The sequence below is a fragment of the Poecile atricapillus genome, chromosome 12 (genome assembly GCF_030490865.1).
Source record: "Poecile atricapillus isolate bPoeAtr1 chromosome 12, bPoeAtr1.hap1, whole genome shotgun sequence".
Taxonomy (NCBI): Eukaryota; Metazoa; Chordata; class Aves; order Passeriformes; family Paridae; genus Poecile; species Poecile atricapillus.
This window is the reverse complement of record NC_081260.1, coordinates 4,321,800-4,347,148: the sequence shown is the minus strand read 5'-3', so window position 1 is coordinate 4,347,148 and position 25,349 is coordinate 4,321,800. Positions and strand designations below refer to the sequence as shown.

The window sequence follows — 25,349 nt, the reverse complement described above, 5'->3', positions numbered from 1 at the left end:
GCTGGGCTGTCCAGCACCCCTATTGCACAGCTCAGCCCCACAGCCTCCTTGCCCCACATCTGCCCCAGCACAGGCCTTGACAGTGACAGAGCCCAGGGCTGGGCAGAGCTGGCAGTGGCTGGTGGCCATGCTGGCTCTCAGCAGCACTCACAGAAGTTTCCTGTGGAGCAGTGCATAAGGAGCAGAGTCTGGCCAGTCAGCAGTGTGGTTCAAAAGGCTCTTGAGGTCACAGACCATGCTGGGCCAAGCCAGCCAAGAGCATGGCAGCTGCCAGGAGAGTGCAAGGCAATCCAGCCAGCCAGCTCATGTCTATGGGACATGAGAGCCACGCACGTCTCCTGTTTCTGGGTGGCAGCATCAGGGCTGAATCTGCCACCCCGAGGATCCTGGTTGTCTTTGTGACCCGGGCATTTTCCCATCACCATCCACTGGCTGCCCAGTGCCATCAGCAAAAAAGCCCAAACCATCCCAGCATGGCTCTGGTGTTGGAGGACCCTTCTGCATTCAGAGTTGCCATCGAGTGACTGGTGGCCATCCCCAGGCACAGCAGCCAGTCTCTGGTGACAGACCTTGTTCTCCAGGAGTCACCAGGGAGACACTGGTGCTGCGTCAGCATCGAGGGCTGGGTGTTTTTTCCAGCTCTCAGCAAAAAGCAAAGGTCGGGGCCAGGAGGCTCAGCTGATGGGGATGGTGAGGATGGGAACTCCCAGTCCCTGGAGCAGATTGTGCAGTGTCCTGGGTCATTGGGCTCTGCTGAGCCTAGATGTTTGAAGCCAGGAATTGCATGGTCTAACACTTCTCCAAGACATGACCAAGATAAGTATGATCTGTGCTGACTCCAACCACCTCACAGGCACTTTGGCCTCAGGTCCAGCTGGAGAAGATCCTTGTCCTCCTATTCCTCCTTGCACCTGCTGGTTTGGCAGAGGGGGACAGCTGACAGGGAGCTGTGGGACAGCTCTAGGCATGCACACTGGATCTGTTCCTCTGCACTGCACATGGTGTGGGAGCATTTGCTGGGTGCTGGCAAGCCAGGCTGGGGGGGATGGATGCAAGTTGTTCTTGCTTCCATCCTGCAAGTCCATGACCTGGGTGCTGTTCTGGGCTGGGATTCAGCCTTCTTCTCCACGTTTAAGCCATTGGCAGCTGGAGCCCACGTGGTCCTCTTTTGAAGAGGAGGTTGGTTGGCACTTTTGGAAGTAGTCGGCTTAAAAATAAATCACTGCATCATGGGCACACAGCTCCCTGAGCCCTTCCCTCCCTGGCCCATCCCCACCAGTGCCCTTTCTGGGGGCTGTGACAGTGACCATGCCTGACTCTACTGCCCCATTCTTTGGCTCCCTCCCTGCTTTCTGCCATTGCACAGAGCTGGATCACTGTTTCAGCCAGCAGATTCCAGCACATCCCTACCAAAGCTCATATTATTGTGGTTTAGTGACATGGCTGTAGCCCAGTAGCAGATGCTCTTCATGAGCCTTCCCCTGGCCTGACCAGATCTGCCTCCCCACTTGGCAGTGTGGGGCTGCAGCTTCTCCTGTGCTCCAGGCCAGGGGGCTGGGGTGGCTGAGGGCGAGCTGGGGTAGCGGGGGGGTCAGGCTGATATTTCCCAGCTCCTTGCATGGAGCTTCTGGCCCTGGTGCTGAGTTGACAAGTGGGGCTGTGGTGGGGAGAGTTGTTGGCTCTGCCTGTCTGGGCATGGTCACGTTGCTGATGCAGGACTGACGCCGGTGAGGACCTTGCTGGACATCCCTGCAGCTTTGCTGGCTGTGCCTCAGCTCAGGCACTGCTGGGAGGGAGGGTGAGGGCTGCAAACTGGGCAGCAAAGCCAGGAGTCTGGTGTGGAGTGGGACAGTCAGGAGGGTTTGTTTTGCATCAAGGGCTGGTGTGGGAATTTGTGCCAGGAGGGCAAGCAGGGGCTGCAGGTTGAAGCTGGTCTGGGTTTTGCTGGGCCAGCACTGATTTGGGAGAGCTTGAGGAAAGTCCACTGCACTTGGGGATAAACAGGTTCATTTGTGAGCTGTGTGGAGACATTGTCCAGCATGTCTGAGGGATTTAACAGGACTGTGGCAGGCTTCTTGGGCTGTGAGGGAGAAGAAGCTCACCAGGCCAGATGGATTTGGAGGTTTTTGTATGGGACCCCAAGCACTCTCTATCAGCCCTGGTTCCAGCACATGCTGGAAACCAAGAACAGAGGTTTCCTCAGCACTGAAAGCCTGTGCTTGACTGCCCAGTGCAAACCAGCATGAAAGGAGCTGTGAGCTGGGAAGGGGAGTGGGATGTTTCTGACTGTCTTGGGAGCACACTGCCTTCAGTGCCTGGATGTTGTGTACATGGCTCTGCACCATGTCAGCTGCCCAGAGATGTAGGTCAGGAAAGGTTCAACTTGCAAACTGAGCTCGAACAAAGCCTGGCTCCAGTTTTCAGAGGTGTGTCCCAAACTGTTCTGTTTACTTGTTGAAGATGGCCTGGGCTTCAAGCTCTGCAACAAGCCATCTGTGAGCCAAGTGCTGCTGCGACACACAAGGAGTGTTTGTGACTCTTTGCTTCAGAAGATCAGCTATGGACTCTTTTGGCTTCTGCTTCCTGTAGCTTTTCCCAAGTTTTCTTACCCCATGTGTTTTCCAGGCTGGAAAACTGCAGATTAAACCCACATCCACATCTCCAAGGCTCAAATTCTTGTGCTCATTTCCTTTTCTTGCCCTTAGTGTCTTCTCCTCCCCTGTGCTCCACCTGTGCCGCAGGCACCTTAATATGTTTGAGTAGCTCAGCCCTAGAGCAGGGATCCAACATTCCCAGGTGGAGCCCCTAAACCGTGGTCTCTGTTTTGCCCCGACAGGCCATGACTCAGTCCCCAAACACCTTGACTGAGGACATTTACACCAACGGCTCAGCGACCCTGGGCAGCCCCTCGCACAGCAACAGCCGCGAGGTGCGCAAGATCCGCCTTGTCCAGTTCGAGAAGGTCACCGAGGAGCCCATGGTGAGACCTGGCAAGGCCCCAGAGCTGGATGGCACCTGGGGGGTGGAGGGGCAGGTTGAGCTGTGCCAGCAGGCTGGCCCTGAGGGGAACAGGTCACTGGAGATCTTGGCTATGGGAAAAAGGTGCTGGACTCTGCCTTCTGCCCAGGGACCCGAAGTGAGCCCCACAAAGGGTGGTGATGCTTGTGCCAAGAGGAACTGAAGCAGCCTAAGTTGGCCTAGCAGGGTCTTCCTCCCAGCCACTGCACAGCCCACTGTGGATGTGGGCTTGGAGAGGATTTTGTGAGGGCAGGAGAGCTCTCCCCTGCGCTGAGGAGTCATGGATTTTCCTGTCTTCCAGGGAATCACGCTGAAGCAAAATGACAAGCAGAGCTGCATGGTGGCCAGGATCTTCCATGGGGGCATGATTCACAGACAAGGTAACAAGGCCTTTGTAGAAGCAGTGTGTAGGGTGCACGTCTGCAGGTGGTTTCTTCCCATGCAGCAGTAATGCAGGTCCTCAGCACTTTCCCCTGTGTCATGGACATCTGTGCCTGTTCCTCCCCTAGGGATGTGTCAGGAACTTGGGACTCACTGGTTTCTCTGCATGGTTGTCAAGTTAAAACAGTGGAGGCTTTAGTGATAAATAAAGGGTTGGGGGAAGGGCTCTCCCAAAAAGGAACTGGAGATCATCTGTCTCTGTCTCATGATGGGGTCACTGTAAGAAGAGATGGATCATGCCCCGGAGACCATGGGGAAAGCTCTTCCCATTCCTAAAGTGCACAGGTGGGACAGGCATCCTGTAGATTGGCTCTGCAGACCAAAAGAAGGTGCCAAAAGAAATAAATAGGTGCTATTTTCTGGTTTTGGGTCTTGCCAAGGAGGCGTGGATACGAGATGTTCTCTGCTTAGAAGAGGCTGCTTTTCCAGCCTTGGATCCAAGTGGGAAGTCTGTGCTTACCACTGCCAAAATAAGACAGGAGCCATTCCAATAACACTACTGGAGCCTGATTTTTAGTAGTATATCTGAGGCTGTAATCTGCCTGGGTATATAAACTGAAAACAGAGAGTGAGGAATGCTTGTGTTAAGGGCTCTGTAAGGAGGTTGTGATTGGCTTCAGGTGAGGTACTTGGGGTTGTGTTTGAAATGCTGATGCAGGTGCTTTGACCAGTCCAAAGCGCTTTCCATGCAGTGGAAAGCAGCCTGATGACCTTCAGACTGGCTCAGTATGTGTATTGGGTGGAGGGGGAAGAATTCATTCCCCTTGTGCTTTCCTCCCATGTGCTTAGATGGCATGTGTGGTTCCAGAAGCACTGCCAGGCAAACACTGCAGTGCCCTGGCTCTGGAGGCTGATGGAGCTGTGTAAATTTGGTTTGGTGAGCAGCTCTTGTTCCTTTTCTGCGTTTTCATGTTTCTCACATTGCTGGCAGGCTCCCTTCACGTGGGTGATGAAATCATAGAAATCAATGGGCAGAGTGCGAGCAACCACTCAGTTGACCAGCTGCAGAAGATGCTGGTAGGTATCTGTGTGTGTCAGGGCTGTTTTCTGGGAAGGACCCTTTTGGCCTGCATGCTGTGAGCATTCACCCCCACCCCCACACCAGAGCCAGCACACAGCTGCCTACATACAGCACTGTGATGTGGCAGAAACCATCCTGCATGCAGCCCCGGTGGGGTCTGTGCTTGCTGCTTGTTTCTGGCCTCCTGGAGCAGCACTGAAGGCTGTTGACTGTGTCCCTGACACGTGCTGATCCTATGTGGAGCTTGGAAACCACCTCTGTTTGCCAAGGCTGGTGTGCAGCTCCCACCCAGGGCTGGCTGCTCTTGCAGACCTGAGCCACACATGCATGTCATGTTGGTGCCGTTTGCCTGCTGCTAATTCATGGTGATCCTGTCAGGCCCTTGCCAGAGACAGCTTTGGACAGGGCCTCAGACCTGCCTTGGGTTTATACATTGATGATCCTGATCTATGCCTAGCATATGACACCTTGTTGGAGGGAGGTGGTGGTGCTGCTGAGGACCCCCACCAGCAGCCTAAGCAGGAGGCTTGGCCTTGCCAAAGGTCCACAGGATATCCCTGTTCCAGACAGCAGGATCAAGGAGGAGCTTCTCTTTGTTTTTGCCTCCTGAAAAGAGTGGTTGGCCCAGGAGGCCCCTCCAAGCCTGCACATGTGGTTGTCCCACAGGACCATGGGGGTGTTGTGATGCATGTGAGGCAACAGTGCACTGGCCTGTGGCAGGCAAGAGAGTGCTGGGCCTCTAATATCACCAGGAGGGCCAGAGCAAGGGGCCAACATGGAGGGCACGTGGAAGAATCGGCCTCTCCTCCCAGGTTCCTCACTGGAGCAGCCAGGGTGGAGATGATGCAGGTCTCCATGTTCATTCTGGTGGTGCTTAGCAGTGCCCACAGCCAGACCCTTGTGGGAGTGCTGGTGTTCCCCATGGGAATGGGACAAGCATGGCAAAGCCAAGCACAGCTAATTCTGACCAGGCTGTGGTGTCCCCCAGCATGATGGGGTACGCAGGAGCACTGCCTTTGCAGGTCCTGGCACTCAGCACCTCCCTGCACAAGTTGCTGCTGTTGACCTGCCTCCAGACACCACCTCCTCCAACTCTTCTTTCTCCCCTTTGTTCACTAGAAAGAAACCAAGGGGATGGTGTCATTAAAAGTCATTCCCAACCAGCAAAGCCGCCTCCCTGCTCTCCAGGTAAGTGCAGCCTCTGGACCTGCGGGCAGTGCTGGGACATGGCTGTGGGGCAGGGTGGGACCAGAGCAAACCATGCAGGACCAGCGCTGGGGAGGGAGCTGTGCTCAGCCAGGGCAAGGGGGTGCCTTGTCTGAGCTGCTGGAGGGACCTGTCCTATGCTTACATCACTGCAAACAACCATGTTGGGCCTGTGTGGTGTATTTACCAAAGTGTGCATAGGAACACGGGGCTGGGATGTCTGAGCCAGCAGTGCTGGTTGGGGATGGGAAAGCAGTGGAAGGTGCACACCAGGGAGCACCTGAGGGTCTTCTTCAGAGCCAAGGCTGTTCGTGGTGGAGCAGCTCTGGCTCTGTGGTCCCTGCTGTCACCGAGGCTGCGTGCACCAGCCCTGGGAAAGGTGACGTCGGTCCGGATGCTGCTGCACACAGCGTGGGAGGAAGGAAGCAGTGGGGGGGAGGAAGGCAGTTCTTTGCACCTGCTGTCACTGCCAGGATGGGGGGGCCATGCTGTGTCACCAGGGGGTGACACCTGTGTGGCTTTGCCTTGGAAGTCCTGCTGTGGCTGAAGTAGAATAGTGGGGAGGGCTGTGTTCTCTGCTGAGACTTCAGGGCCTGCTAGCTGGGCTGCTGTCATGTCTTGGTGCAGGAGCCAGCCCCAGTGCATGGGGGATGTCATGGACAGCCTGTCGTGGACAGGCAGGGGAAGGAGTTCAGAGGCAGAGGGTGGGGGCTGGATGGTGCTGGGTTGGGCTGAGGGAGCACATGTCATTCTTTACCAAGAGAAGAAGACGTTCTGAACTTGGTGGCAAGTGTTGGTGGCTGTTTCTTCCTCAGTCCATGCTGTCCCCAGTCCTGCTCAACCAGCTTTGCACATGTGTTTATTAAACACAGGCCCATGCCTGTCCTTCCTTGCTGTCAATCTGCCCTCCCTGTCTGACCCAGCCAGCTCCAGCTGACCAACTCCATGCCAGGGGAAAATCTACCCCAGAGGAAAAGAATGCAGTTGCTGGTTGATGAGGCTGGGAAAGACACTGGGACAAACTCCTTCCCAGCACAGTTGTACTCCCTCCTGCAGTGCCCAGAGCAGTGGTGCTGTCTGCTCCCCAGAGCCACAGCTGCTCGTGTCTGTTTGTGGCAGTACCACCACCAAGAATGGACTGTTTCCACTCCTGGATCCCCACCATCACCTTTGTTTCAGTGCCTTGCAGGGCAGGCAGGATGGTGGAGATCTGGCATCATGATTTTCCCCTGCCCTGGCTCACAAGGCCAAGTGTCTCTTGCAGGTCTGCTTGGGAGTGGCTTGATGAGAGGAAGCACAGAGGGGCTCTTGAGATCCCCTCCAGCATATTCCCTGCAGCCCTTTGACTTTAAAAGACCAAGACTTCTCATGCTGAAGCCTGCTTAGCAGCTGAGTGGCCCCAGAGAGGGGCTGGCAGCAGGCAGGCAAAGAGCCCTGAGCAGCTGTGGTTGATGTGTGGAGCTGTCTGATGCCAGCTCCTAACTGCTGTAGGGGGGTCTTTCCAAAGTGTCCTGGCTGGGGACACCAGTGCTGCAGGAGCAGAGAGCTCTGGGCAGTGCTTGCTGTGTATCCCTCGTGTTTGTGTGGATGATCAGCTTCCTGGTGCCGGAGAGTGCTTTCAAAGCAAGCAGCAGTCCCCATCCTGAAAGGAGATTCCTCTCTTATTGTTCTTCCTAATTCCATTTTATTGTGAGTGCTCTCATGTCACAGCTTGATCCATATGGTCTTTTCTGGCAGTGAAAGGGAACCATGTTTGTGTCCTGATGGCTCTGTGCCTCCAGCAGCACAGCTGAGGGAAATGGTTTTAATGTGGAACAAGGACTGCATGGTCTACCCTGCTGAGGGAGGATGAGTTTCCATCCTATCTATTTCTGCCTATCATATCTGATGACAGGACAGGCATCACCCCATGTGAAACTCTTTTCCCCCTTGCTACATGCTATGTTTCTAGGGTAACTTGCCAGGGTCATGCTCAATGTTCCCTAAACTCTGCTTTTCACTCCTAATCCTTCACACTCTGCCTGGCTTTGCCTCCACTCTGGTCCTGACAGGGTCCTGCTGGGAGTGGGTGCTGTAGACTATCTCCCAAGGAGCTGAGCAAGCAGAAGGGACAGGGAAAGCAAACTTTCTCACACCTTCTTGGTCCCCAGGGCTTCCCCAGCCTCAGGAGGGTACACAGTGGCTTGGGGAGCAATAGCAGCAGCTTGTTTCCAGTTGCAGCTGTGACAAATTGTAATTTTGTGACAGTAGCTGATACCAAAGGGACCAGGAAACCCCGAAGCAGGGATGGATACAGCACTGCAGCCTTGGCTCCCCAAAGGCCTTGTGCCATGCAGGGATTGCCCAGCTGTGGGGAAAGGCAGCACAGAGCACTGAGATTGAGCCATGGCTGTCCCTGGGATCTCTAGTGCAACGTCACCTCTGTGCTCACTCCTCTGCAGACCCCAGTTGTGTACCACGTTGGTGGGACTCCTCTGTGGCTGGCCAAACTCACCAGCACTGTGCAGCACCCAGGGCACTGCAGGGAGGCTCCATGGCAGGGTTTGAACAGTGCCTGTGGGTGGGTGTGTGCCTAGAGGCAGCAGTCCTGTCAGCAGCTCCCAGTAAGGCCAAGATGCCCTCATCCATTCACCACCACATCTCACTACAATTCCATGCCCAAGACTTTCCCCCTGAGCTTTGTGCATCTCCTTTCTCCCCACACAGCCTTTTGGGGCCTGGAGCCATCTCTGCAGTCACTGCTTGGGAATGCAGTGTGGGGTCCAAACTCAGCCACTCTGCATGGCCATGCTGATTCTGGTCTCCTCTGTCTTTTGCAGATGTTCATGAGGGCACAGTTTGACTATGACCCCAAGAAAGACAACCTGATCCCCTGCAAGGAAGCAGGACTGAAGTTTCAGATTGGTGATGTGATTCAGATCATAAACAAGGATGACAGCAACTGGTGGCAGGGCCGGGTGGAGGGCTCCTGCACTGAGTCAGCAGGACTCATCCCTTCTCCAGAGCTGCAGGAGTGGTAGGTCCCTGGATTTGCCCAGAAGGGCTGGATCTGGGAGTGGAGGTGGGAGCAGTGACCATGAGCTGCCAGGAGTTTGTGTTGGGTGACACCACTGTCACTGCTGGGACAAGGAGGAAAACGTCCCCTTCATGTGCTGCAGGGTGAGCCTTTGCCTGTCCCAGCAGCCAGCCTGTTTCTCTTGCAAGTCTGGGGGACAAACCTGCTGCTGTCCCAGGGCGTGGGGTGACAGCTGGGCCATGGTGGTGTGCTCCTCTCTTGGCAGGCGTGTGGCAAGCGTCACCCAGCCCAGCCAGAGTGAATCCCCCAGCTGCAGCCCCTTTGGGAAGAAGAAGAAGTGCAAAGATAAATACCTGGCCAAGCACAGCTCAAGTAAGTGTGAGCAGGGCTCAATCCCCAGCCCTGGCCATCCCCCTCCCTCTAGGCAGGGCCGGGTCTGTCCTCCAGCCAAACAGCCCAGCTGTGTCAGCAGTGGAATCTCAGGATACCCCACAGCTGTCAGCTTTTTTATTTTGAGTATCTTCTGCAGTCTTCATGTTCCTCATGTGGCCACAGCTATGTCCCCATGTAGAGCACAAGGCCAGGGCTGGCTCAGCACTGAGCTCCTGTGCTCTCCCCTGGTGCCAATCCCTTGCAGTCCTGGCCCTGTGAGCTCAGGCTCCCCAGCCTCAAATCCCACAGTCTGCTGGATACAGGGGAGGCAGTGGCAGTGCTGAGCTGTCAGCTGAGTGTTCAGCAGCTGAACTGTTCCCACAGCTGCCAAGGCCTGGCCTGGTGGGGCAGGGAACTGCCCCTCAGCCACCCATGCAAGCACCCCATGCTAAACCAAGCAAAGAGCTGGCAAAGGTGGGTGCCCAGGGACTGCTGGGTCCTGGCCCGGCCTGCAACTTCAACCAGCAACAAACAAGGCTTTAAGTCACTCTTATATAAAGATATCTTATATTCCCCCAGCAACAAGCTCCCTGCAGCATCCTGCTGCCTCCAACCCAGCTCCCAGGTCCTACTGTCCTGAGCAGAATTACTGAGCAAAAGCAGCCCTGGCTTCTTTGGCAGCTCCCCAGCACCCACTCTGCCCCTCACATGCTGCTTGCTATTGGTGCTGCTCTTTTTCCCAAGCACCCAAACATGGATGAGCCCCCAGCCCAGTCCTGACCACTCCTGTCCATTTGACCTGGCTTTGGTCTGACACACACACACGGTCATGCTGGTGTGGCCAAGCCATTTCTGACCCCTCCATGTCTCGTTTCTCCTCCACCCCAGTTTTTGACCAGCTGGATGTCGTTTCCTACGAGGAGGTGGTGAGGCTGCCTGCCTTCAAGAGGAAGACTCTGGTGCTCATTGGTAGGTCCTGTCCCAGGCATCCTCTGCAGCACAGGGGCCATGTGCTGGGAGCCAGGGGCAACCAGGACTGCACAGGGGCCAGGACAGCACACCCCTTCAAGAACCAGTAAGGTCTGGGGAGCATTTCTTCAGCCTGCAGCAGTCATCCCATAGGCTGACCCCCTCCCTGCAGCATTGTGCATGGTCAGGCATCTGTGCTGCAATGCTGGGGAAGAGTTAATTCAGGCATTTGCAACTCCTGAGTATCTTCATGTCTATTAAAAGCAGCTCTGCAGTTGCACCAAAGCAAGAGCTCCCACGCTGTGGGGACTGAGCACTTGGTGGTGGACTCCACAGGCATGGGCAGCCCACCCAGTCCAGCCAGGCTGGTTGCTCTGCAGGCAGCAGTGCTGTCTCTGGCTGGGGCTGGAGATGAGCATCCCCAGGGCACGAAGAGCCTCTTCCAGGGCTAGAAGACACCACAGACCAGCCCAGAAAACACGTCCCCAGCATCTCCTACCAGGCTGCTCTGAGCCCAGCTCTAATGTCCATCTCTCTCTCTCTCCAGGGGCCAGTGGTGTGGGCCGCAGCCACATCAAGAATGCTCTGCTCAGCAACAACCCAGAGAAGTTCATGTACCCACCCCCATGTAAGTACCAAGCACAGGCTGCATTTCCTCTCACCTCTTTGATCCAGCACCTTCTGACAGCAGGTGGGTGGTGGGGAGATGTTCCTCCATGCCCTTGAAGTCACAAGTCCCCACATGCAAGGTCTCGCTGCTTGCAGTCCCACATGGACCCACCTTCAGCCACAGAGGCACCCACACACAGACACCTCACCCTTTTCATCCAGTGCCTGTCCCCAGCTGGCTGAGGTCCCTGCTTGCCCGAAGCAGTTAGCAGGGGATTAGTACAGCTTAGTCTTGATGCCTGCTCCATTGTTCCCCTCTCCTCTGGGAGGGAGCACTCACCCTCTCTCTCCCTCCCCAGACACCACACGCCCCCAGAAGAAGAATGAGGTGGATGGGAAGGACTATTACTTTGTCTCCACCGAGGAGATGACCCGGGACATCTCAGCCAATGAGTTCTTGGAGTTTGGAAGCTACCAGGGAAACATGTTTGGCACCAAGTTTGAAACAGTGCACAAGATCCACCAGCAGGACAAAGTCGCTATTTTGGACATCGAGCCCCAGGTAGGGACCAGGGGAAGGGGTTGGGGGTCAGGAGTTGCCACAGATTGCATTACCTGGCTGCTGGCTGTGACTGGCCCTGCCTTCTCTGCCCAAAGGAAAAAGCCAGCAAGCCCTGGGCTGGCATTTCCCTTCCCAAGACACGGGTACAGTGAGGGTGTTCCCTGTCGCAGCACACACCTGGCTGTGACAGCAAGGCCACAGCCCAGCTGTTGTGGGAATGGGTGCAGGGACCCTGTCCCAGGAATCCACCCAGTGAGCTCATGTCCCCAGAGGTGTCTCTTACAGCCCCCATGTGTCACAGGCAGGATGCTGTGCTTGCTCCCAGCCTGGGGAAGAGCCACACTCTGTTAACTGCACCCCTCTCTCCACAGACCCTCAAGATTGTCCGCACGGCCGAGCTCTCCCCGTTCATAGTCTTCATTGCCCCGACAGACAAGGCAGAGGAGGTGAGTGGCAGAGTTGTCCCCTCCTGTCCCCCTCTGGCTGGGCTTCTCGGTCCATGGCAACACCTGCTGCAGCAACCCAGGGCCCCCCACCAGCATATTCCTGTCTGCTTGGCTTTTGGTGGTCCAGAACCCAGCCCAGAGCTGAGAAACAGAACTGCCAATTCCTGCAGCTGTAGACTCTGGCAGCCCTCATCCCAGCAGCATAATCACAGTGGGGAGCACAGCCTAGCAGTCGGGGCAGGAGCATTTATCCCAACATCAGCTATGCAAATAGACACACAAACAACTGCTCCTTTCATTCTCTGCCTCATTAGGATGCTGATCCCTTTAACGTGAGGATTAAAGCAGCACTGATAGCGCAGTTAACTCATTCAGTGCCAAACATCAGGCTGGCAGCCATGGGCTACCTCTTCCCAGGAAGCCCCCTGGATGCAGGGATGCTGCCTACCCTGCCCCACACCCCAGCCTGGCCCGGAGATGGGAAGACAGAAGCCAACAAGGAAACCCAGAGCTGTGCTCCTCCTGGATTCAATGGCAACAGGGCCATCTCTTCCAACCTATTAACTTTGTGTTTGTAAAGCTTAAGCTGCAGATAGTTTGCAGAGAGGGTATTTATTACACCTTCAGAGCAAGTGCTGTGCAGGTATTTAGAGACACATTAACTGCCTGATGCAGCAGGATGGGGTGGGGGGAAGGGGACAGAACTCAGAACAGAAAGGGCCACTGTCACCCACCGCTGCCTCCTTCCAGAGAGGAATCACATCCTGCTGCAGTGGGCAGGGCCAGCCCTGCTGCCAGGCACTAAATATAACCCTGCAGCTCTGAGGGGAGGGATGCAGCAGAGTTAATGTGACCCCGCAGAGCTCACAGGAACAGAAACTGCTGCATGCCCTCCCTCCCCACCCCTGACAGCTGCTGGCTTCATCCACAATGTAGGAAAAATTAATTTTTTAAGAAGAGATGAATATTTCCAGTAACTCTTTCAAGATGAAGGTAGCTAAGCAGTATCTTTTTTTATTTTGCCCCTGCAGTAATAATTATATTTAAATTTTGTCACTGTTGAACTGAACACCTTAAAGACAGAAGCCTGCTGTGCCCTGAGGGACGGTGTGGTGTTACTAATATTACTGTGCCACCTGTGATATGTTCTTACTGCTGACCACTATATATCAGTGTTGTGATATATACCCAGGTGGTCTAACAAAAAAGCGAAGACTGGTCTGATTTGGGTTTGTTAATGTATTCTTAGGTCTATTTCATCTATTGATAATAGATATAATTATATAATAGATATAATTAGATATAGATATAATAATAGACCGTTTAGGTCTATTAATATCTGCTCAGAGCAGAGCTCAGCCAAGCACTGCACCCCTAGCTGTCCCTCCTCCCTAGGCACAGAAGCTGCCTCTCTTTCAAGCTCCATTAGGAAGTATGTGGAAACAGTCTGGACCTCATTGATAGAGGCAGAGCTGCACCCCTGGGATGCCCCCACAAGCTGGGCAGCCCAGCCACACTGGCAGGAGGGAAGTGGCAGCTTTGCTTTTACTATCGAGGTACAGCACTAAAACCCAGCTAAAACCAGTGGAGAGGCTGGTAAAGCTCTGCCAACTGGTGCTGTTCTGGTCAAAAGCCAGTGAGGAAGGGAGCATCCTGCAGGGATGCCACCTCCAACCTCTGAGGCCTGGAGCTGGTGAATGCCCACCAGAGCACTGAGCAGCCTGCTGCTTGTGAACCTTCTCCCTGGGAGCTGCCACAGAGCATTTTAAAGGTGGATATGAGAGCCAGCAGGTCTGGCCTCACGCTGGCAGGTAACCTGATGCTCCCAGCACCACATGAAGTCCAGCATAAGCCCCGGACAGAAGCCCAGAGATGACACAACAGCTCCTGACCCACCAGACAAGCTCTAAGAACTCTCTGTGCTCTGATTCTTCACAACCACTGGAGTTGTTTTGGTGTTGGGAGGGTGTTTCCCTTTGGGGTGTGCTGTGAAGCTCCTCTCCTGAGCACTGTCCTGTCCCTTGCAGTCAGAGGCTCTGCAGCAGCTCCGCAAAGACTCGGAGAGCATCCGGAGCCGGTACGCACACTACTTCGACCTGTCCCTGGTCAACAACGATGTGGAAGAGAGCCTCCAGCTGCTGCAGGAAGCCTTTGAGCAGGCCTGCAGCTCTCCACAGTGGGTGCCTGTCTCCTGGGTCTACTGAAGGGGCACCCGAGCCCATCTGCTTCCCATCAACCATCCTGCAGCCACTGGGAAACACCTCCTCAGCTTCCCCTGCCCCACAGCCCAGCACAGCTCCCCTCCTCTGCTGCTCCACGGACATGGTCTCGGTTCACACACACTCACAGGGTGCCCACAGCTCCCCTCCTGGGGGAACAAACACAGGACAAAGGCTGCCTGGGGGCCAGGCACCTCCCGTGACACTGCAGGGCAGAGCAGGGGCTACAGCAGAGCCCAGGTTAGCTCAGAGCACAGTTACCTGCCCTCCCTGGGCAAGGGAAAGCACAGTACTGCTGTAGCACCCAGCTGACTTTCCCTGCAGCAGTCCCAAGTGGCAGAACGGGGGCTTTTCCAGGCAGATGTCTCCTGGCATGGCAGGAATGCACACAAAGCAAACCCTTCCCTTCTCAATCCAAGGGTTTCCTCTCACAAATGGGGAGGATGATGAATGTGGCACGGAGCACCCCCAGGCAGGCCTCACCCCATGTTCCCAGGTTGAAGTTTTCTCATTCACCCTGTGCAGCCATAAAAGGTGTAAAAACTCACTGTATTGGAATTCTCACCGTGCAGCTTGGATTGTTACTGCCTGGCCAGAGATCTGGGCAGCAGCTGAGCCAGTCCCACAGACCAAACCCCAGAGGGACCCTTCAGTGGGTAATTACATCCAGCCACAACTATCTGTTGCATGCAGTAGAAAAGCGTCTACAAAGATTGTCCAGGCATGTTTTCCAGTCTAGGGTGTCTCTCACTGTATGCAAACATGAAAGCCATGCTCAGCCCTGGGTTTGTACTGACTCACAAGCCCCATGCCACCATGTCTGGGAAGTATCACCACATCCACCACGTAGGTGAAAAATCTCATTTGCGTGTTCAGTCAGCTATAGGGGCAAGGGGAAGTTGGTTAAAAAGTCTTGTGCAATTTTTTTTTTTAAGGATGCCAAAAATAAAAATCTATGTGCAATAGGGACCTTTGTTCTGATCCACTGCAGGGAAACAATGAGCAGCAATAAATGTGTGCTGAAACATTGCCATGGCTGGTGTTTTGCCTCACAGGCTGGGCGCTGACAAAGCAATGACAAAGGCCCTTCTAGTGATGGTCCTCATCAACATGAACATTTCTCTGCCCCAGCAGCTTCTTCAAGAGAGGAGCAGAGGCTGGGCACGTGGTAAAAGCTACCCCCCCACCCCATGAATACCACTGACCTTTTGGGAGGAGCCAGAGGAGCAAGAAAGTCACTTGTTCAAAACCAGAAGTTTTATTTCTTTTTTGTAAAAAAAGAGTAAATAAAAATGGACCTTTTTTTTTTTTTCTGATCAGGTTGTAACACCCACCAGCTGCAGTCCCCACAGCCTGCATCTCCAGCACTGGAGGGGAGGATAGACCGCTAAGACTAAAGCAATGCACGAGCTTAAAACCAACAGTTAACAGAATCTCTGCAGGGATGAAACTCAGAACAAAAGAGCTTTGGGTCCTTCCCCATTAGAATGAGCTAAATGCTAGCTCAGCACTAACCCTGTAACAGAGCAGAGACCTCCTGCCCCCAGCAAGTCATTCCAGATAGGCTAGCAACAAATTTATCTGAAACCATTCAAACCCACAGCCAATGCCCCATGGCAGAGCTGCCTCTGACCAAGCTTCTCCTCAGGACTCCAGTCCCAGCAGCATGAAGAACATGTTGGTCAGTCACCTGGTCACCTTCTGCCCTCCAGCCACATCCCCACCTCCAGCCTTCAGATCACACACCAGAACCAGGCAAGGCAACCAAAAGCGTTGCAGTCCAAGAAATAGATAGAGAAGAGCAAAGAGGCAGCAAAAAGGAAACACTGCCCAGGTCACTGAGGCGAGGGGGTTTGGGAATCAGCACACACAGAACAAGCATGTCCTTGTGCTATAAACAGGAGGAATTAAATTTTCTAATCCTTTCATGATAAAGGTGAAGAAAAGGAGTGAAAAATAATCTGGGTGTTCTCATTGAACTGAAGGTCAAGCCAAGCATGTGGCCAGGTTAAAACAAAACATAGTCCTTCAGAAATAACTGATCTGACTGTCCCCATGCAAACACATTCACATGGGCTGTGACAAAGCCACTCCTCCAGGCAGCAACACATTCTTTAACTGTCAGGTAACAGCTTCAGCCTTGGGAGAAAAGGAAAGAGCCAGTACATTAGTGGGGAGAGAAAGATTATTCCACCCTCTCTAGGTGAAAACAGAAACCAAGGAAAAGCCAGAAGCTACAGTTTCCCTGAAGATACCACATCTGTTGGCATCATGGTGCTCAGCTTTAGAGATCAATCCAGTGCAGGAACAGTGAGGCACCCTGCTCCTCTGGCAACCCTTAAAACAGGATGAAGAGGGGCACCTGAGCAAGGCAAACACCCACTCACTCATATAAAAAGAAATTGGAACTTGCTGGCTCTTCTGCCACAAAGCCAGTCCTCCTCTTCTCAAGGCCTAAAACTCCTTCCTCCTTACTGATGAGGTTGCCTGCTTTGGACAGATGCAGTTGCTTAATCCGAGCTTTCTTCTACCTCCTTTTGCTTCTTCTTCTTCTTCTTGCTGCTGCTGGTCTCACTGGTCTGTAGAGAGGTTGGACAGGTCAGCAAGCCATCAAAAAGGAACCCCCCACTGCCCATTTCAGGAAGAACAGCTCCATCCCAGAAGCAGTGCAGGCTCCCCACAGCAAACTCCAGCACCATCCTCCCTCGGGGACCACAACAGGGCACCAGAGCAGAGGTGGCCTGGCAGGAACCCACCAACTGTCCTGGGCCACCTGCCCTATTCTCCCACCACCAGTTCAGTTTAAAATGCATCTCGAATACATCCTCCTCTGCTGTGGAAGGCCTGGCACTCTGTGGACACACACTGCAGGCTGCTGATGCATTAGTCCTGGTACTTAAGGACAGACAGCAACCACTACTATGTTTGGACCATACCAGGGCAGTACACAATTCCATACCCTCTCTGTTTGTTCTTCCCCGCTCTCAGCTGCCTCTCTGGCCCTCTTCTCTTTCTTCTTCTTTTTCTTTGCCTTTTTGCTCAGCTCCTCTGGTGGTGGGGTGGCAGGGGATGGTGGGGTCACATCTTCCTCGTTTTCACTCTCTGAGTCTCGCTTTCTCTGTTAGGGGAACACATTGTCAGACATACCAACACCTTCCAACAAAGCTCAGATGAGGAGAAAACTGATTGCCTGTTTCAATACAACTTCATTTAACAGAAGGGTGACTTGCAGACTCTCCAGCATACACTGCCTAGGATTTGCTTTTGCCAGAATTGCCCCCTGTGTTTTTCAGTGTTTCCTGTATCCTAAATATTAGTTTAAAACACTGCTGCACCTTTCCAAGGGCATGCAAAAGCCCCGAGTTAGGGAATTTTAGGTGCAACTCTTGCATGGACATTTCTGCAGCTCTCTGTAGTCTCCAAAAAGGTTCTCTGGCACAACAAATCTCTTTTGTGGCTCCATACAATATACTTTCTTTAATTGTGTTGAGGAATATGCCCAGGGACAGTAGCTTGGTGTTTGAGCTGCAAATTGTGCCCTGGGTGGTGGGAAATTACTGGAGCCCCAGGTAAGGACCTGTGAATGGGCGCTGACCTTGTGCCTAACAAAGGGCATGGAAGACCCTGGACTAAAAATCGTCATTGGACCAAAATGCAGGTGCAAGGTATGTGCAGATAATAGGAATAATAGGGCCATAAAGTAAGAGCCAGAGAGCACTGGCAATACTCACTTTTGTAGCCCTGTCCACCTCTGAAGCAGCTTCTTTCCTGGAAGTATCCCTGAAAGAAGAGATCCCAAGGTTGCACAGGACAGTTGTTGCCTCATGCTGCTCTGGACTGGTAGAAATCCCTGTCCTCTCACAAGGGCTCTGTAACCCACCCCAGGAGCTGGGTGGAGAAGTTGTTGTGGGGGAGACCTGCAGCCAGCACCAGAACTAGCTGGGCTGGGCAACAGCACAGCCTCCCCCATTTAATTTAGCAGACTGACTCCCTCTAAAACCACAACAGGCTAAAAAGGGATAACTGTCTGCTCAGAGCCTTTCCTTCCAATGCTGCCCTAGAGCAACACACTCCAAGAAATGCAACTGCATCTGACAGGTCCAGCCAGCCTTGGGCCAAGCCTAACATGATCCATGCACAAATAGCAGCATCCAGCCCAGCCCTTGCTGCATAGTGCTGCCCTCTGAACAACCCTGTGGGAGCCACACACCCAGTACCCACCTGTAATCCACATATTCCTTCTTCCATAACTCTGGTGTGCTCTCATTGGGCTTCCCATGCTTGTCCAGCAGACCCTTCTGGATCATCATCTTCTTCTGAGTGGCCTGAAAGCAAAGTGCAACAAGTCAAACTGCAGCTCCAGGTAGGAAAAATCCTCCCTCAAGCTAAGAGAAGGGAATCTAGCAACAAGCCAAGCCAACAACTACAGCATTACCTATTTACCACTGCTCAAGGACCTTAAATAAGAAAAACATCCCCTGCACAGAAGCCTAAATCTCAGACAAGAAGCATCTTTATCAGTAAATAATGGCTAATCTGAAGGGGCAGTCACAGCAACAGTAATACAACTGCACACCATGGAGTCTGGATCTTTGGGTTTTTCCCAGCTTAATGACCTGCAGCATTTGAGCTGAAGCACTTGTTTGTGAGGTTTTGCCAAGGACTCCAAAATGCTTCAAGTGTCCTGTATTACTCCCCTTTGCTGTGAGATGTGCAGGCTGCCCCAAAGCTTTCGCCTGAACTACAGGAATGGGATGAGCCACAGCAGCTTGACAGTTTTGAGTCCAACCTGCATCAGGCCAGCCTGGCTGCAGTTAAGCTACGACCACATGCCTGAGGTGGGAGAGGAACCCAACATTGGGTGTTCCCACTGCTCCTGTCCTTCAGGCACAGTTTCCTGTCTCACAGTGTGAATTTCAGCAGTGTTGCACCAGAAGGAAAAGAAGCACCTGGCCAGCCCCTCCAGAGCCATCAGCATGGGGTGATGGATGAAGGTCATCTTTGCACAGAGTGCTAATGCCATCCACTTCACATCATTTGGCTCTTCACCAGAGGAGGGCTGGCACTGTACAGATCTGAGGAGCCCATGCCTCAACACCAGCAGTGGCCCCCGGGCTCTTTTTGGGGGGAAAGCCTCGCTTCTACCAGGAGCAGGCTGCCACAGCCCTGACACTGGGAATTGCCACCATCATAGCTCCAGGAGACCACAGCAGAATTACAGCAGGACCCTGAAGATAACACAGGCACAGCTCTGCCCAAGGGTCTCAAAGTTCCACATCTCAACAGCTGGGCTCCCACCACTGCCCTGAGACTGACCCCACTCCCACAGGAGCACTCACCTTGGGACCCAGCCCCCATTTCCGGGGATATGTGTCTCTCTCCATGATCACTCTCTTGATCTTTGCCACGAAGCCATGGTCACATGTAGAAATGACTGCTGTGGTCATCAAGGCAATGGCTGCAGAAGGAGACATGGAGGTCAGTAACTCCTGAAGAGCAGAACTGTGTCAACCTGTTCTGCTTCTGTCAGCACAAAGATGACCAACATCTCCCACCAGTGTCACCCCAAGGACTCACTGACTGTCACACAGCTCCTCTGAAGACCCTGGTTAGAACTGGGCACCCTTTCAAGTCAAGCTGGCAGTTGCTGGAGTCCCTTTGCAGTGATCTACCAGGAGGTGTGATGTGCCTGGTGGCAGCATGTGATCAGACACCATGCCTCGTCCTAGTGAGGCTGGAGCCCCCAAAGAGGGGCTCCAACCCTGCCAGCACTGCTCCCCTCCTGCAGGCAGCCAGCCACACACCACAGCAGCTCCCAGTAGGACACTGGGACACTGCAGGATGTCTGGAGGCTACACAGCACCCAGACCCTAGAACAGGAGCTGGGGTGCTGCAGGAGGGCAGCTCCACTGCACTCAGAGAATGGATAAACTGTGTCATCACCTCACACACAGCACACCTGAGCATCACACAGCTGCTGAGCCCCTCACACCTTGCCCAGGACTGATGCAGCCATTGTTTCTTAACATCCTGCCCAAAACCAGCTGCTTTGGGCCCACATTCCCTATCAGGAAGCACTAATAACACCTTCTGCACACAGGAACTAATTTGTGGTGCCTTTACTGTCACACAGTCTGTTATTTCTGCAATTAGCTGGACACAAAGAGAAGGAGGCATTTCATACCTAGGCAGATGGCTTCTCCTTTTGTGGTGATGACAACAATTTCCTGATTAACCTCAATCCCATCCTCATACCGCAGAACACCAGGCAGCATGATCTTGGCTCCATAGCAAATGGCATTAACCTGAAAACGCAGGGAATGGGAGGGCTTAGAAGCTATTACAAGAACTGAAGTACAAAACATCTCTAATTTTTAGCTTCCCACTGCTACCACCATCCCAGCAATATCATCCCAAGGTAACTACACATTTTTGTCCACTACACAAAACTTGGGAGCTTTGGCAGGAGAAAGCAAAGCACCTATCACAGCAAGAAGTGTGTGAGGCAGATTTCTCAGAACCATCAGCATCCTCCTCAAGTGAGGAGAGCAGATCCTCTGCCATTTAATTCATTGCTCAGGCATCCTCCTAGTGCTGCTCTGGCAGCAGCCCATATGAGGTTCCACACCAGTCACCATCAGGACAGCACAGGACATCACACAGCTCCTGATCCCCTGTGTGTTCTATCAGCTGCACAAGTCAGGAGGACACTTTGCAGTCTCTGTCTGTCCCCTGGCACTGCCTCAGGAACTCACTGCACTGTCTTTCATGACGAGCCTCTTGTGGGAAGTCAGCAGCTTCTCCAGGGGCAGGATGACCCTTCGCAGGTAGCTCTCATCCTTGTTGTTGTCGTACTGCCACTGGGCATCCAGCACGTCGTGCATGGTCACCATGTTGTCCTGCAAAGACAAAACCCTTCTAAACTCTCCCACCAGCCACCAGCTTGAAACATGCACAAGGGAACAGCTAAAGTCCAACAGCAAATAGTGTTTGAAAAAGGGAATAAAACCAGATGCCAATCACAAGCATGAAAACACAACTTAAAAGAGGAAAGAATACTTTCCATCAGTAGCTTGAGGTCAGCCTGGCTCGAGCTACCAGACTTCGACCTTCCTAATCTCAGACAGCATCTGGGTCTAAGATCTGCCCACACGAAACCTTTAAATATGACCTAAATTAAATTCCTGGGGCTCCTAGACAAAGGTTAGTGAGCAGAAGTGTAAATTAACCAGCTCTTTAATCTGTGACACTGAATAAATTCTGAGGCAGCTGTGAGTACCCAACACCTGGAATTCAGAAATGAGCCTGTGATTACAGCTGTGCTAAGAGTGCAAATGGGTGGGGAAGCACTTGCACTCTCATACTGCTGTTTTGCAAAAAAAGAAATTAGTTCTGGAGTTTAGACCAGCAGCAGGACCTGTCTATCACCAGAGTGCAAAGACTATACAAGAGTTCAAGATCACTCAAGACTGTTTGCTCCAGGCTCATTCCAATGAGCTGTGCTGACTCCAAGCAGTCATTTCACACTCCTGAACTTGTGGGACACTGGGGTCTGTAGGCTGAGAAACACAGGTGACATAAAACAAACTTTCAGCCACCACAGTGCACTTCCCAGTCATTCACTATCCCAAAGTTTAATTACCAGAACAGGAGCAACATCCTGAACTGAACTCAACACTTTGGTTACAGACCACCTACAGCAAGAGCTCTCACTGCTTGGGGGCTATTCACAAAACTCCCTGAGCCTAAACCTCCTCCTAACACTGTAAAACTCACACAGTCCCAAGGAACTCTTGCAATTCTGACAGTTTCAAATGAGCTGGTTATAGTTTGAGGTGCCACTGTACCATCTCTCCCAGGATGCCTGAGCGGACTCTGCGGAGCTCCTGCATCTGGCCCCCCACGCCCAGCAGCAACCCCAGGTGAACACAGAGGGTTCGGATGTATGTGCCTGCTTCACAGCTCACCCAGAAGATACCTAAAAGGCAGGGCAGGATACAGAGTTTTTAAGCAGAAAATAAACCACATCCTTCAAGAAAAGCTGTATGTTCAGCCCTTCCCAGAGCCATCAGTATGGGGTGATAGATGAAGGTCATCTTTGCCCTGGGAGCTAATGCCATCTAATTTCATCATTTGGCTCTTTACCACTGAAGGGTGCAGCAGTACAAAAAGGGATGAGATTTGCTTCCCAGCACACCAAAGTAATGCATGAAGCAGTTACTGCTGGACAATGGGAGGATTTAGGTCTTAAGACATTTGCCAAAAGCAGCACATTTCACAGAAAATTTTATCAGTTTTACAGGAAGAAGGCAGAAAAGGCCTGTTTTACCTAATCTTCTCTCAGGATCATACTCCACCAGCTTGCTCTCATAAATGGTTCTGACTCTCAGTTGTCGTTTGACAGCAGCAATGAGGGGTGGCCGCTGGAACAGGGCACCTGTCAGGGTTTCTATGGCCTAAGGGAAGAAGGAGAAGCAAGAGTTCACACCTGTGCCCTAATGCAGGAGCACCTTGGAGTCTGCAGCAACTGTGTCCACTTCCAAGAGTGAGAAACAAGGTTTATCCTGATTTGGTGATGCCATATTTAATAAAACAAATCCAAGCCAGTGATGTGATCAAGATGCCAGTGAGCACTGCCAGGATTTTTCCATTAGATGGCAGCATGTGATCAGACACCATGCCTCGTCCTAGTGAGGCTGGAGCCCCCAAAGGGGGGCTCCGACCCTGCCAGCACTGCTCCCCTCCTGCAGGCAGCCAGCCACACACCACAGCAGCTCCCAGTAGGACACTGGGACACTGCAGGATGTCTGGAGGCTACACAGCACCCAGACCCTAGAACAGGAGCTGGGGTGCTGCAGGAGGGCAGCTCCACTGCACTCAGAGAATGGATAAACTGTGTCATCACCTCACACACAGCACACCTGAGCTCCATTCCTGGCCTCTCCTCTCCCACCAGTGCCCAGCACTCTGCATGCCAGATGCCAGCATGGCTAAGAGCACATGAGACTTACCCTGGCCAGCTGAGCCTCACTTTCAATGGCATTGTGCAGCTGAACAATTCCCACATACTCTTTGCCTGAAAGAATGACAAGAGCAGTCAGGAGCGGCCACTTGAATTTGATGTTGACCTCAAGGTCCACTCTGCTTCACAGCCACATGTCCCCAGAACTCTTGAAATCCTACCACCCCTTCTAGGAAATGGGCATGTTTTATTACAGAGCTGGCTATTCTTCCAGGGAAATAAATCTAAGCTACATTTATTTCTTCTCTGGAGTTGTAGAGGCTGAGGCTATAAGTTCAACTAGTAAATAAAACCATGTCAAAGGTGTTTTCACTGACTTGTAACAGCTCAAGCACCAGAAAAGCAATGGAAAAAACACCTGAGGCAATACAGATGTGTCCTCAGTGGGTTGGAATAACGTGCAACCCTTAAGTTCAAGGCACTGAAAACTAAGATTGGCCTTTTCAAGTTCTAGAAATCTTCATATTGTCTCCAAAATCACTTCACACATCCCTGGTCACTGCAGATGGCCCTGAGCATCAAACAAACCTGCGCTCTGTTGAGATTTGACCAGCCGTGTCGCCCTCTCGATGCACACAATGAGGCACCCAGTCACCTTGGGATCCAGGGTGCCACTGTGCCCCGTCTTCTCCACGCGCAGGATGCGCCGGATCCACGCAACCACCTCGTGAGAGGATGGATTGGAGGGTTTGTCGAGGTTAATAAAGCCAGACCTACAGTGCAAAATAGCAGAGAATGGGAGCTAAGCATCAGGCCAGACTTGACAACAGTGCAGTAACTTTGAAATATTGTCCTGGCTGCAAAGAGATTTATTTCTATACAGCCAGATAAGCAATGAGCCTCCCAGCAGCCCTCAGTGAGCCCACACCGACCTGCTCCATGCACAGCAGATGATACAATCCATGGTCAAGGAATTCTCCCTTGCCTTATCACTACTCTGCATTTAAAAAAAAACCCAAATTCTACAAACTCCAAGCAGTTTTAAAGCCCAGCAGGCTTTGAAGAGACTTTTTTGAAGAGCCCAGAGAATTCCTTAGGTGGTTTGCACATCCATCCACAGACCTGCTACAACCCCAGAACAAATAAAACTTTATTTTATTTGGAATAGATCAGTGGGTCCTATTTAAATGCTCAGTGATTATGGCAAGGCACTGAGTGAAGAACAAAGGTACAAGGGGAATCCAGCCAGAAAGTATTTTGAAGGTATTAACTGTCAAAAAAGAATATAAACCACTCTGGCCTGTACTGAACTCACCTAACATAGTCAGAAATCTCTCTCTTCAGGGGATTAGAACCGGAAGGAAGAGGTGTGTAGTGTGCTGTCCTCACATTTAACTTGTCAAAGTTCTATAAAATCCAAGCAGAAGTTACAAGTCTTTTAAAGCTCCCTTAATTTCAGTGTTGCTGTGCTGCAGTACATCTCTCCAGATACATCAGGTCTGATTTGTACATTTAAGTTATAGAGCCACTTCCAAAATGAAAATGACCCACAACAATGAAACCACAATATTTTACAAAAATTGAGAAAAATAGAAATCCTGGACTGAAGGAGATGGGAAGGCAGCACAATATATGCATTGATAATGCAGGATAAACTGAACATTCCCCAGAAACTCAGCAGAAACAACCTGGAAGTCTACATGCACCACAGGCCATGGTCAGACCCAAATTAAAAACTCAACCAAGATGGCGGGATTTTCCCAAGGCACGGAAAACTCAGAAAACTGAATTGATACTGCTGGAGAGAGCGTGTAACACGGTTTCTGCAGGCAGAGCACCACGTGCGGGGTTACAGCTCCGGGGGCAGAGGACAAAAGGAGCGCCAACACGGACGGGCCACGAGGGTGAGCAGAACGCGCCCCACCTTCAGCAGCAAGGGCCACTGCGACGTGTCCAGCTGGGCCACCCGGGATTCGGGCCTGATGAGAAAGTCCTCGGTGTGCTGAATGTCCTGGGGGGTGAATTTAAGCGGGATCAGAGAGGGGGAAGGCTGCGGGCCGCGCTCCCGCCGCCGCACGTGGCCCGGGAGGCTCCGCTGCCGCCACGCGGGGCGAGCCCGTCCCAGCCCTGCCCTCGGTGCCACGGATGGGGCTGGGGGAGCCCCCGGCACCCCGAGCACGGCCCGATAACCCCCCCAGCCCCGCTCTCACCGCTACATCATCATCGGCAAGCGCCCGCTTCTCCTTCTTCCGCCGCTTCTTCGTGCTGGAACCTGCGGGAGCGACACGGCGGGAGTGAGCGCCGGCAGCGCGGCAGAGCCGGGAGGGGAGAGGGGCAAAGGCCCAGGGGGGAAAAGCCGCCCGCAGACCTTCCCCCGAGCCCTCCCCGTGCCCCTCCCCGCCGGTCCCCACCGCTGCGCACCGTCCCCGTCCGCCATGGCCGCGCCGCGTGCTGTCCCCGCCGCTCCGCCCGCCCCGTCCCGCCGGGCCCCGCGCGCCGCGTCACCGG

General features: G+C 53.0%; 2 protein-coding genes and 5 non-coding genes across 7 annotated transcripts in view; 1 reads left to right on the top strand and 6 right to left on the bottom strand.

The window, feature by feature from the left end:
• MPP1 (MAGUK p55 scaffold protein 1) overlaps positions 1-14,908 on the top strand; it is an 18,680-nt gene extending 3,772 nt beyond the window's left edge. Inside the window, exons 2-12 of the mRNA XM_058847529.1 lie at positions 2,837-2,980; positions 3,320-3,398; positions 4,391-4,476; positions 5,600-5,668; positions 8,506-8,702; positions 8,968-9,074; positions 9,963-10,043; positions 10,591-10,671; positions 11,012-11,214; positions 11,586-11,660; positions 13,688-14,908. Of these exons, the coding sequence (XP_058703512.1) occupies positions 2,837-2,980; positions 3,320-3,398; positions 4,391-4,476; positions 5,600-5,668; positions 8,506-8,702; positions 8,968-9,074; positions 9,963-10,043; positions 10,591-10,671; positions 11,012-11,214; positions 11,586-11,660; positions 13,688-13,864 (1,299 nt within the window). The 3' untranslated portion in view covers positions 13,865-14,908. The remainder of the gene's footprint in view (positions 1-2,836; positions 2,981-3,319; positions 3,399-4,390; positions 4,477-5,599; positions 5,669-8,505; positions 8,703-8,967; positions 9,075-9,962; positions 10,044-10,590; positions 10,672-11,011; positions 11,215-11,585; positions 11,661-13,687) is intronic.
• On the bottom strand, positions 14,729-25,349 carry DKC1 (dyskerin pseudouridine synthase 1). The gene is made up of 15 exons (XM_058847528.1): positions 25,263-25,349; positions 25,052-25,113; positions 24,766-24,852; positions 24,157-24,248; positions 23,430-23,614; positions 22,891-22,955; positions 22,209-22,335; positions 21,727-21,857; positions 20,635-20,778; positions 20,064-20,184; positions 19,219-19,337; positions 18,101-18,204; positions 17,611-17,659; positions 16,839-16,997; positions 14,729-16,458 (listed from the first exon to the last, which is right to left on the bottom strand). Exons 1-15 carry the CDS (start codon positions 25,276-25,278, stop codon positions 16,390-16,392), a joined length of 1,530 nt encoding a protein of 509 aa, XP_058703511.1. The 5' UTR covers positions 25,279-25,349; the 3' UTR covers positions 14,729-16,389.
• Positions 18,846-18,921, bottom strand: LOC131583810 (small nucleolar RNA SNORD83). The gene has a single exon (XR_009278600.1). It is a non-coding gene; the product is annotated as a small nucleolar RNA SNORD83 (small nucleolar RNA).
• On the bottom strand, positions 19,582-19,827 carry LOC131583811 (small nucleolar RNA SNORD17). Its single transcript, XR_009278601.1, has one exon. It is a non-coding gene; the product is annotated as a small nucleolar RNA SNORD17 (small nucleolar RNA).
• On the bottom strand, positions 21,430-21,564 carry LOC131583818 (small nucleolar RNA SNORA36 family). The gene has a single exon (XR_009278607.1). It is a non-coding gene; the product is annotated as a small nucleolar RNA SNORA36 family (small nucleolar RNA).
• Positions 21,943-22,017, bottom strand: LOC131583815 (small nucleolar RNA SNORD83). The gene has a single exon (XR_009278604.1). It is a non-coding gene; the product is annotated as a small nucleolar RNA SNORD83 (small nucleolar RNA).
• LOC131583812 (small nucleolar RNA SNORD17) lies at positions 22,544-22,789 on the bottom strand. The gene has a single exon (XR_009278602.1). It is a non-coding gene; the product is annotated as a small nucleolar RNA SNORD17 (small nucleolar RNA).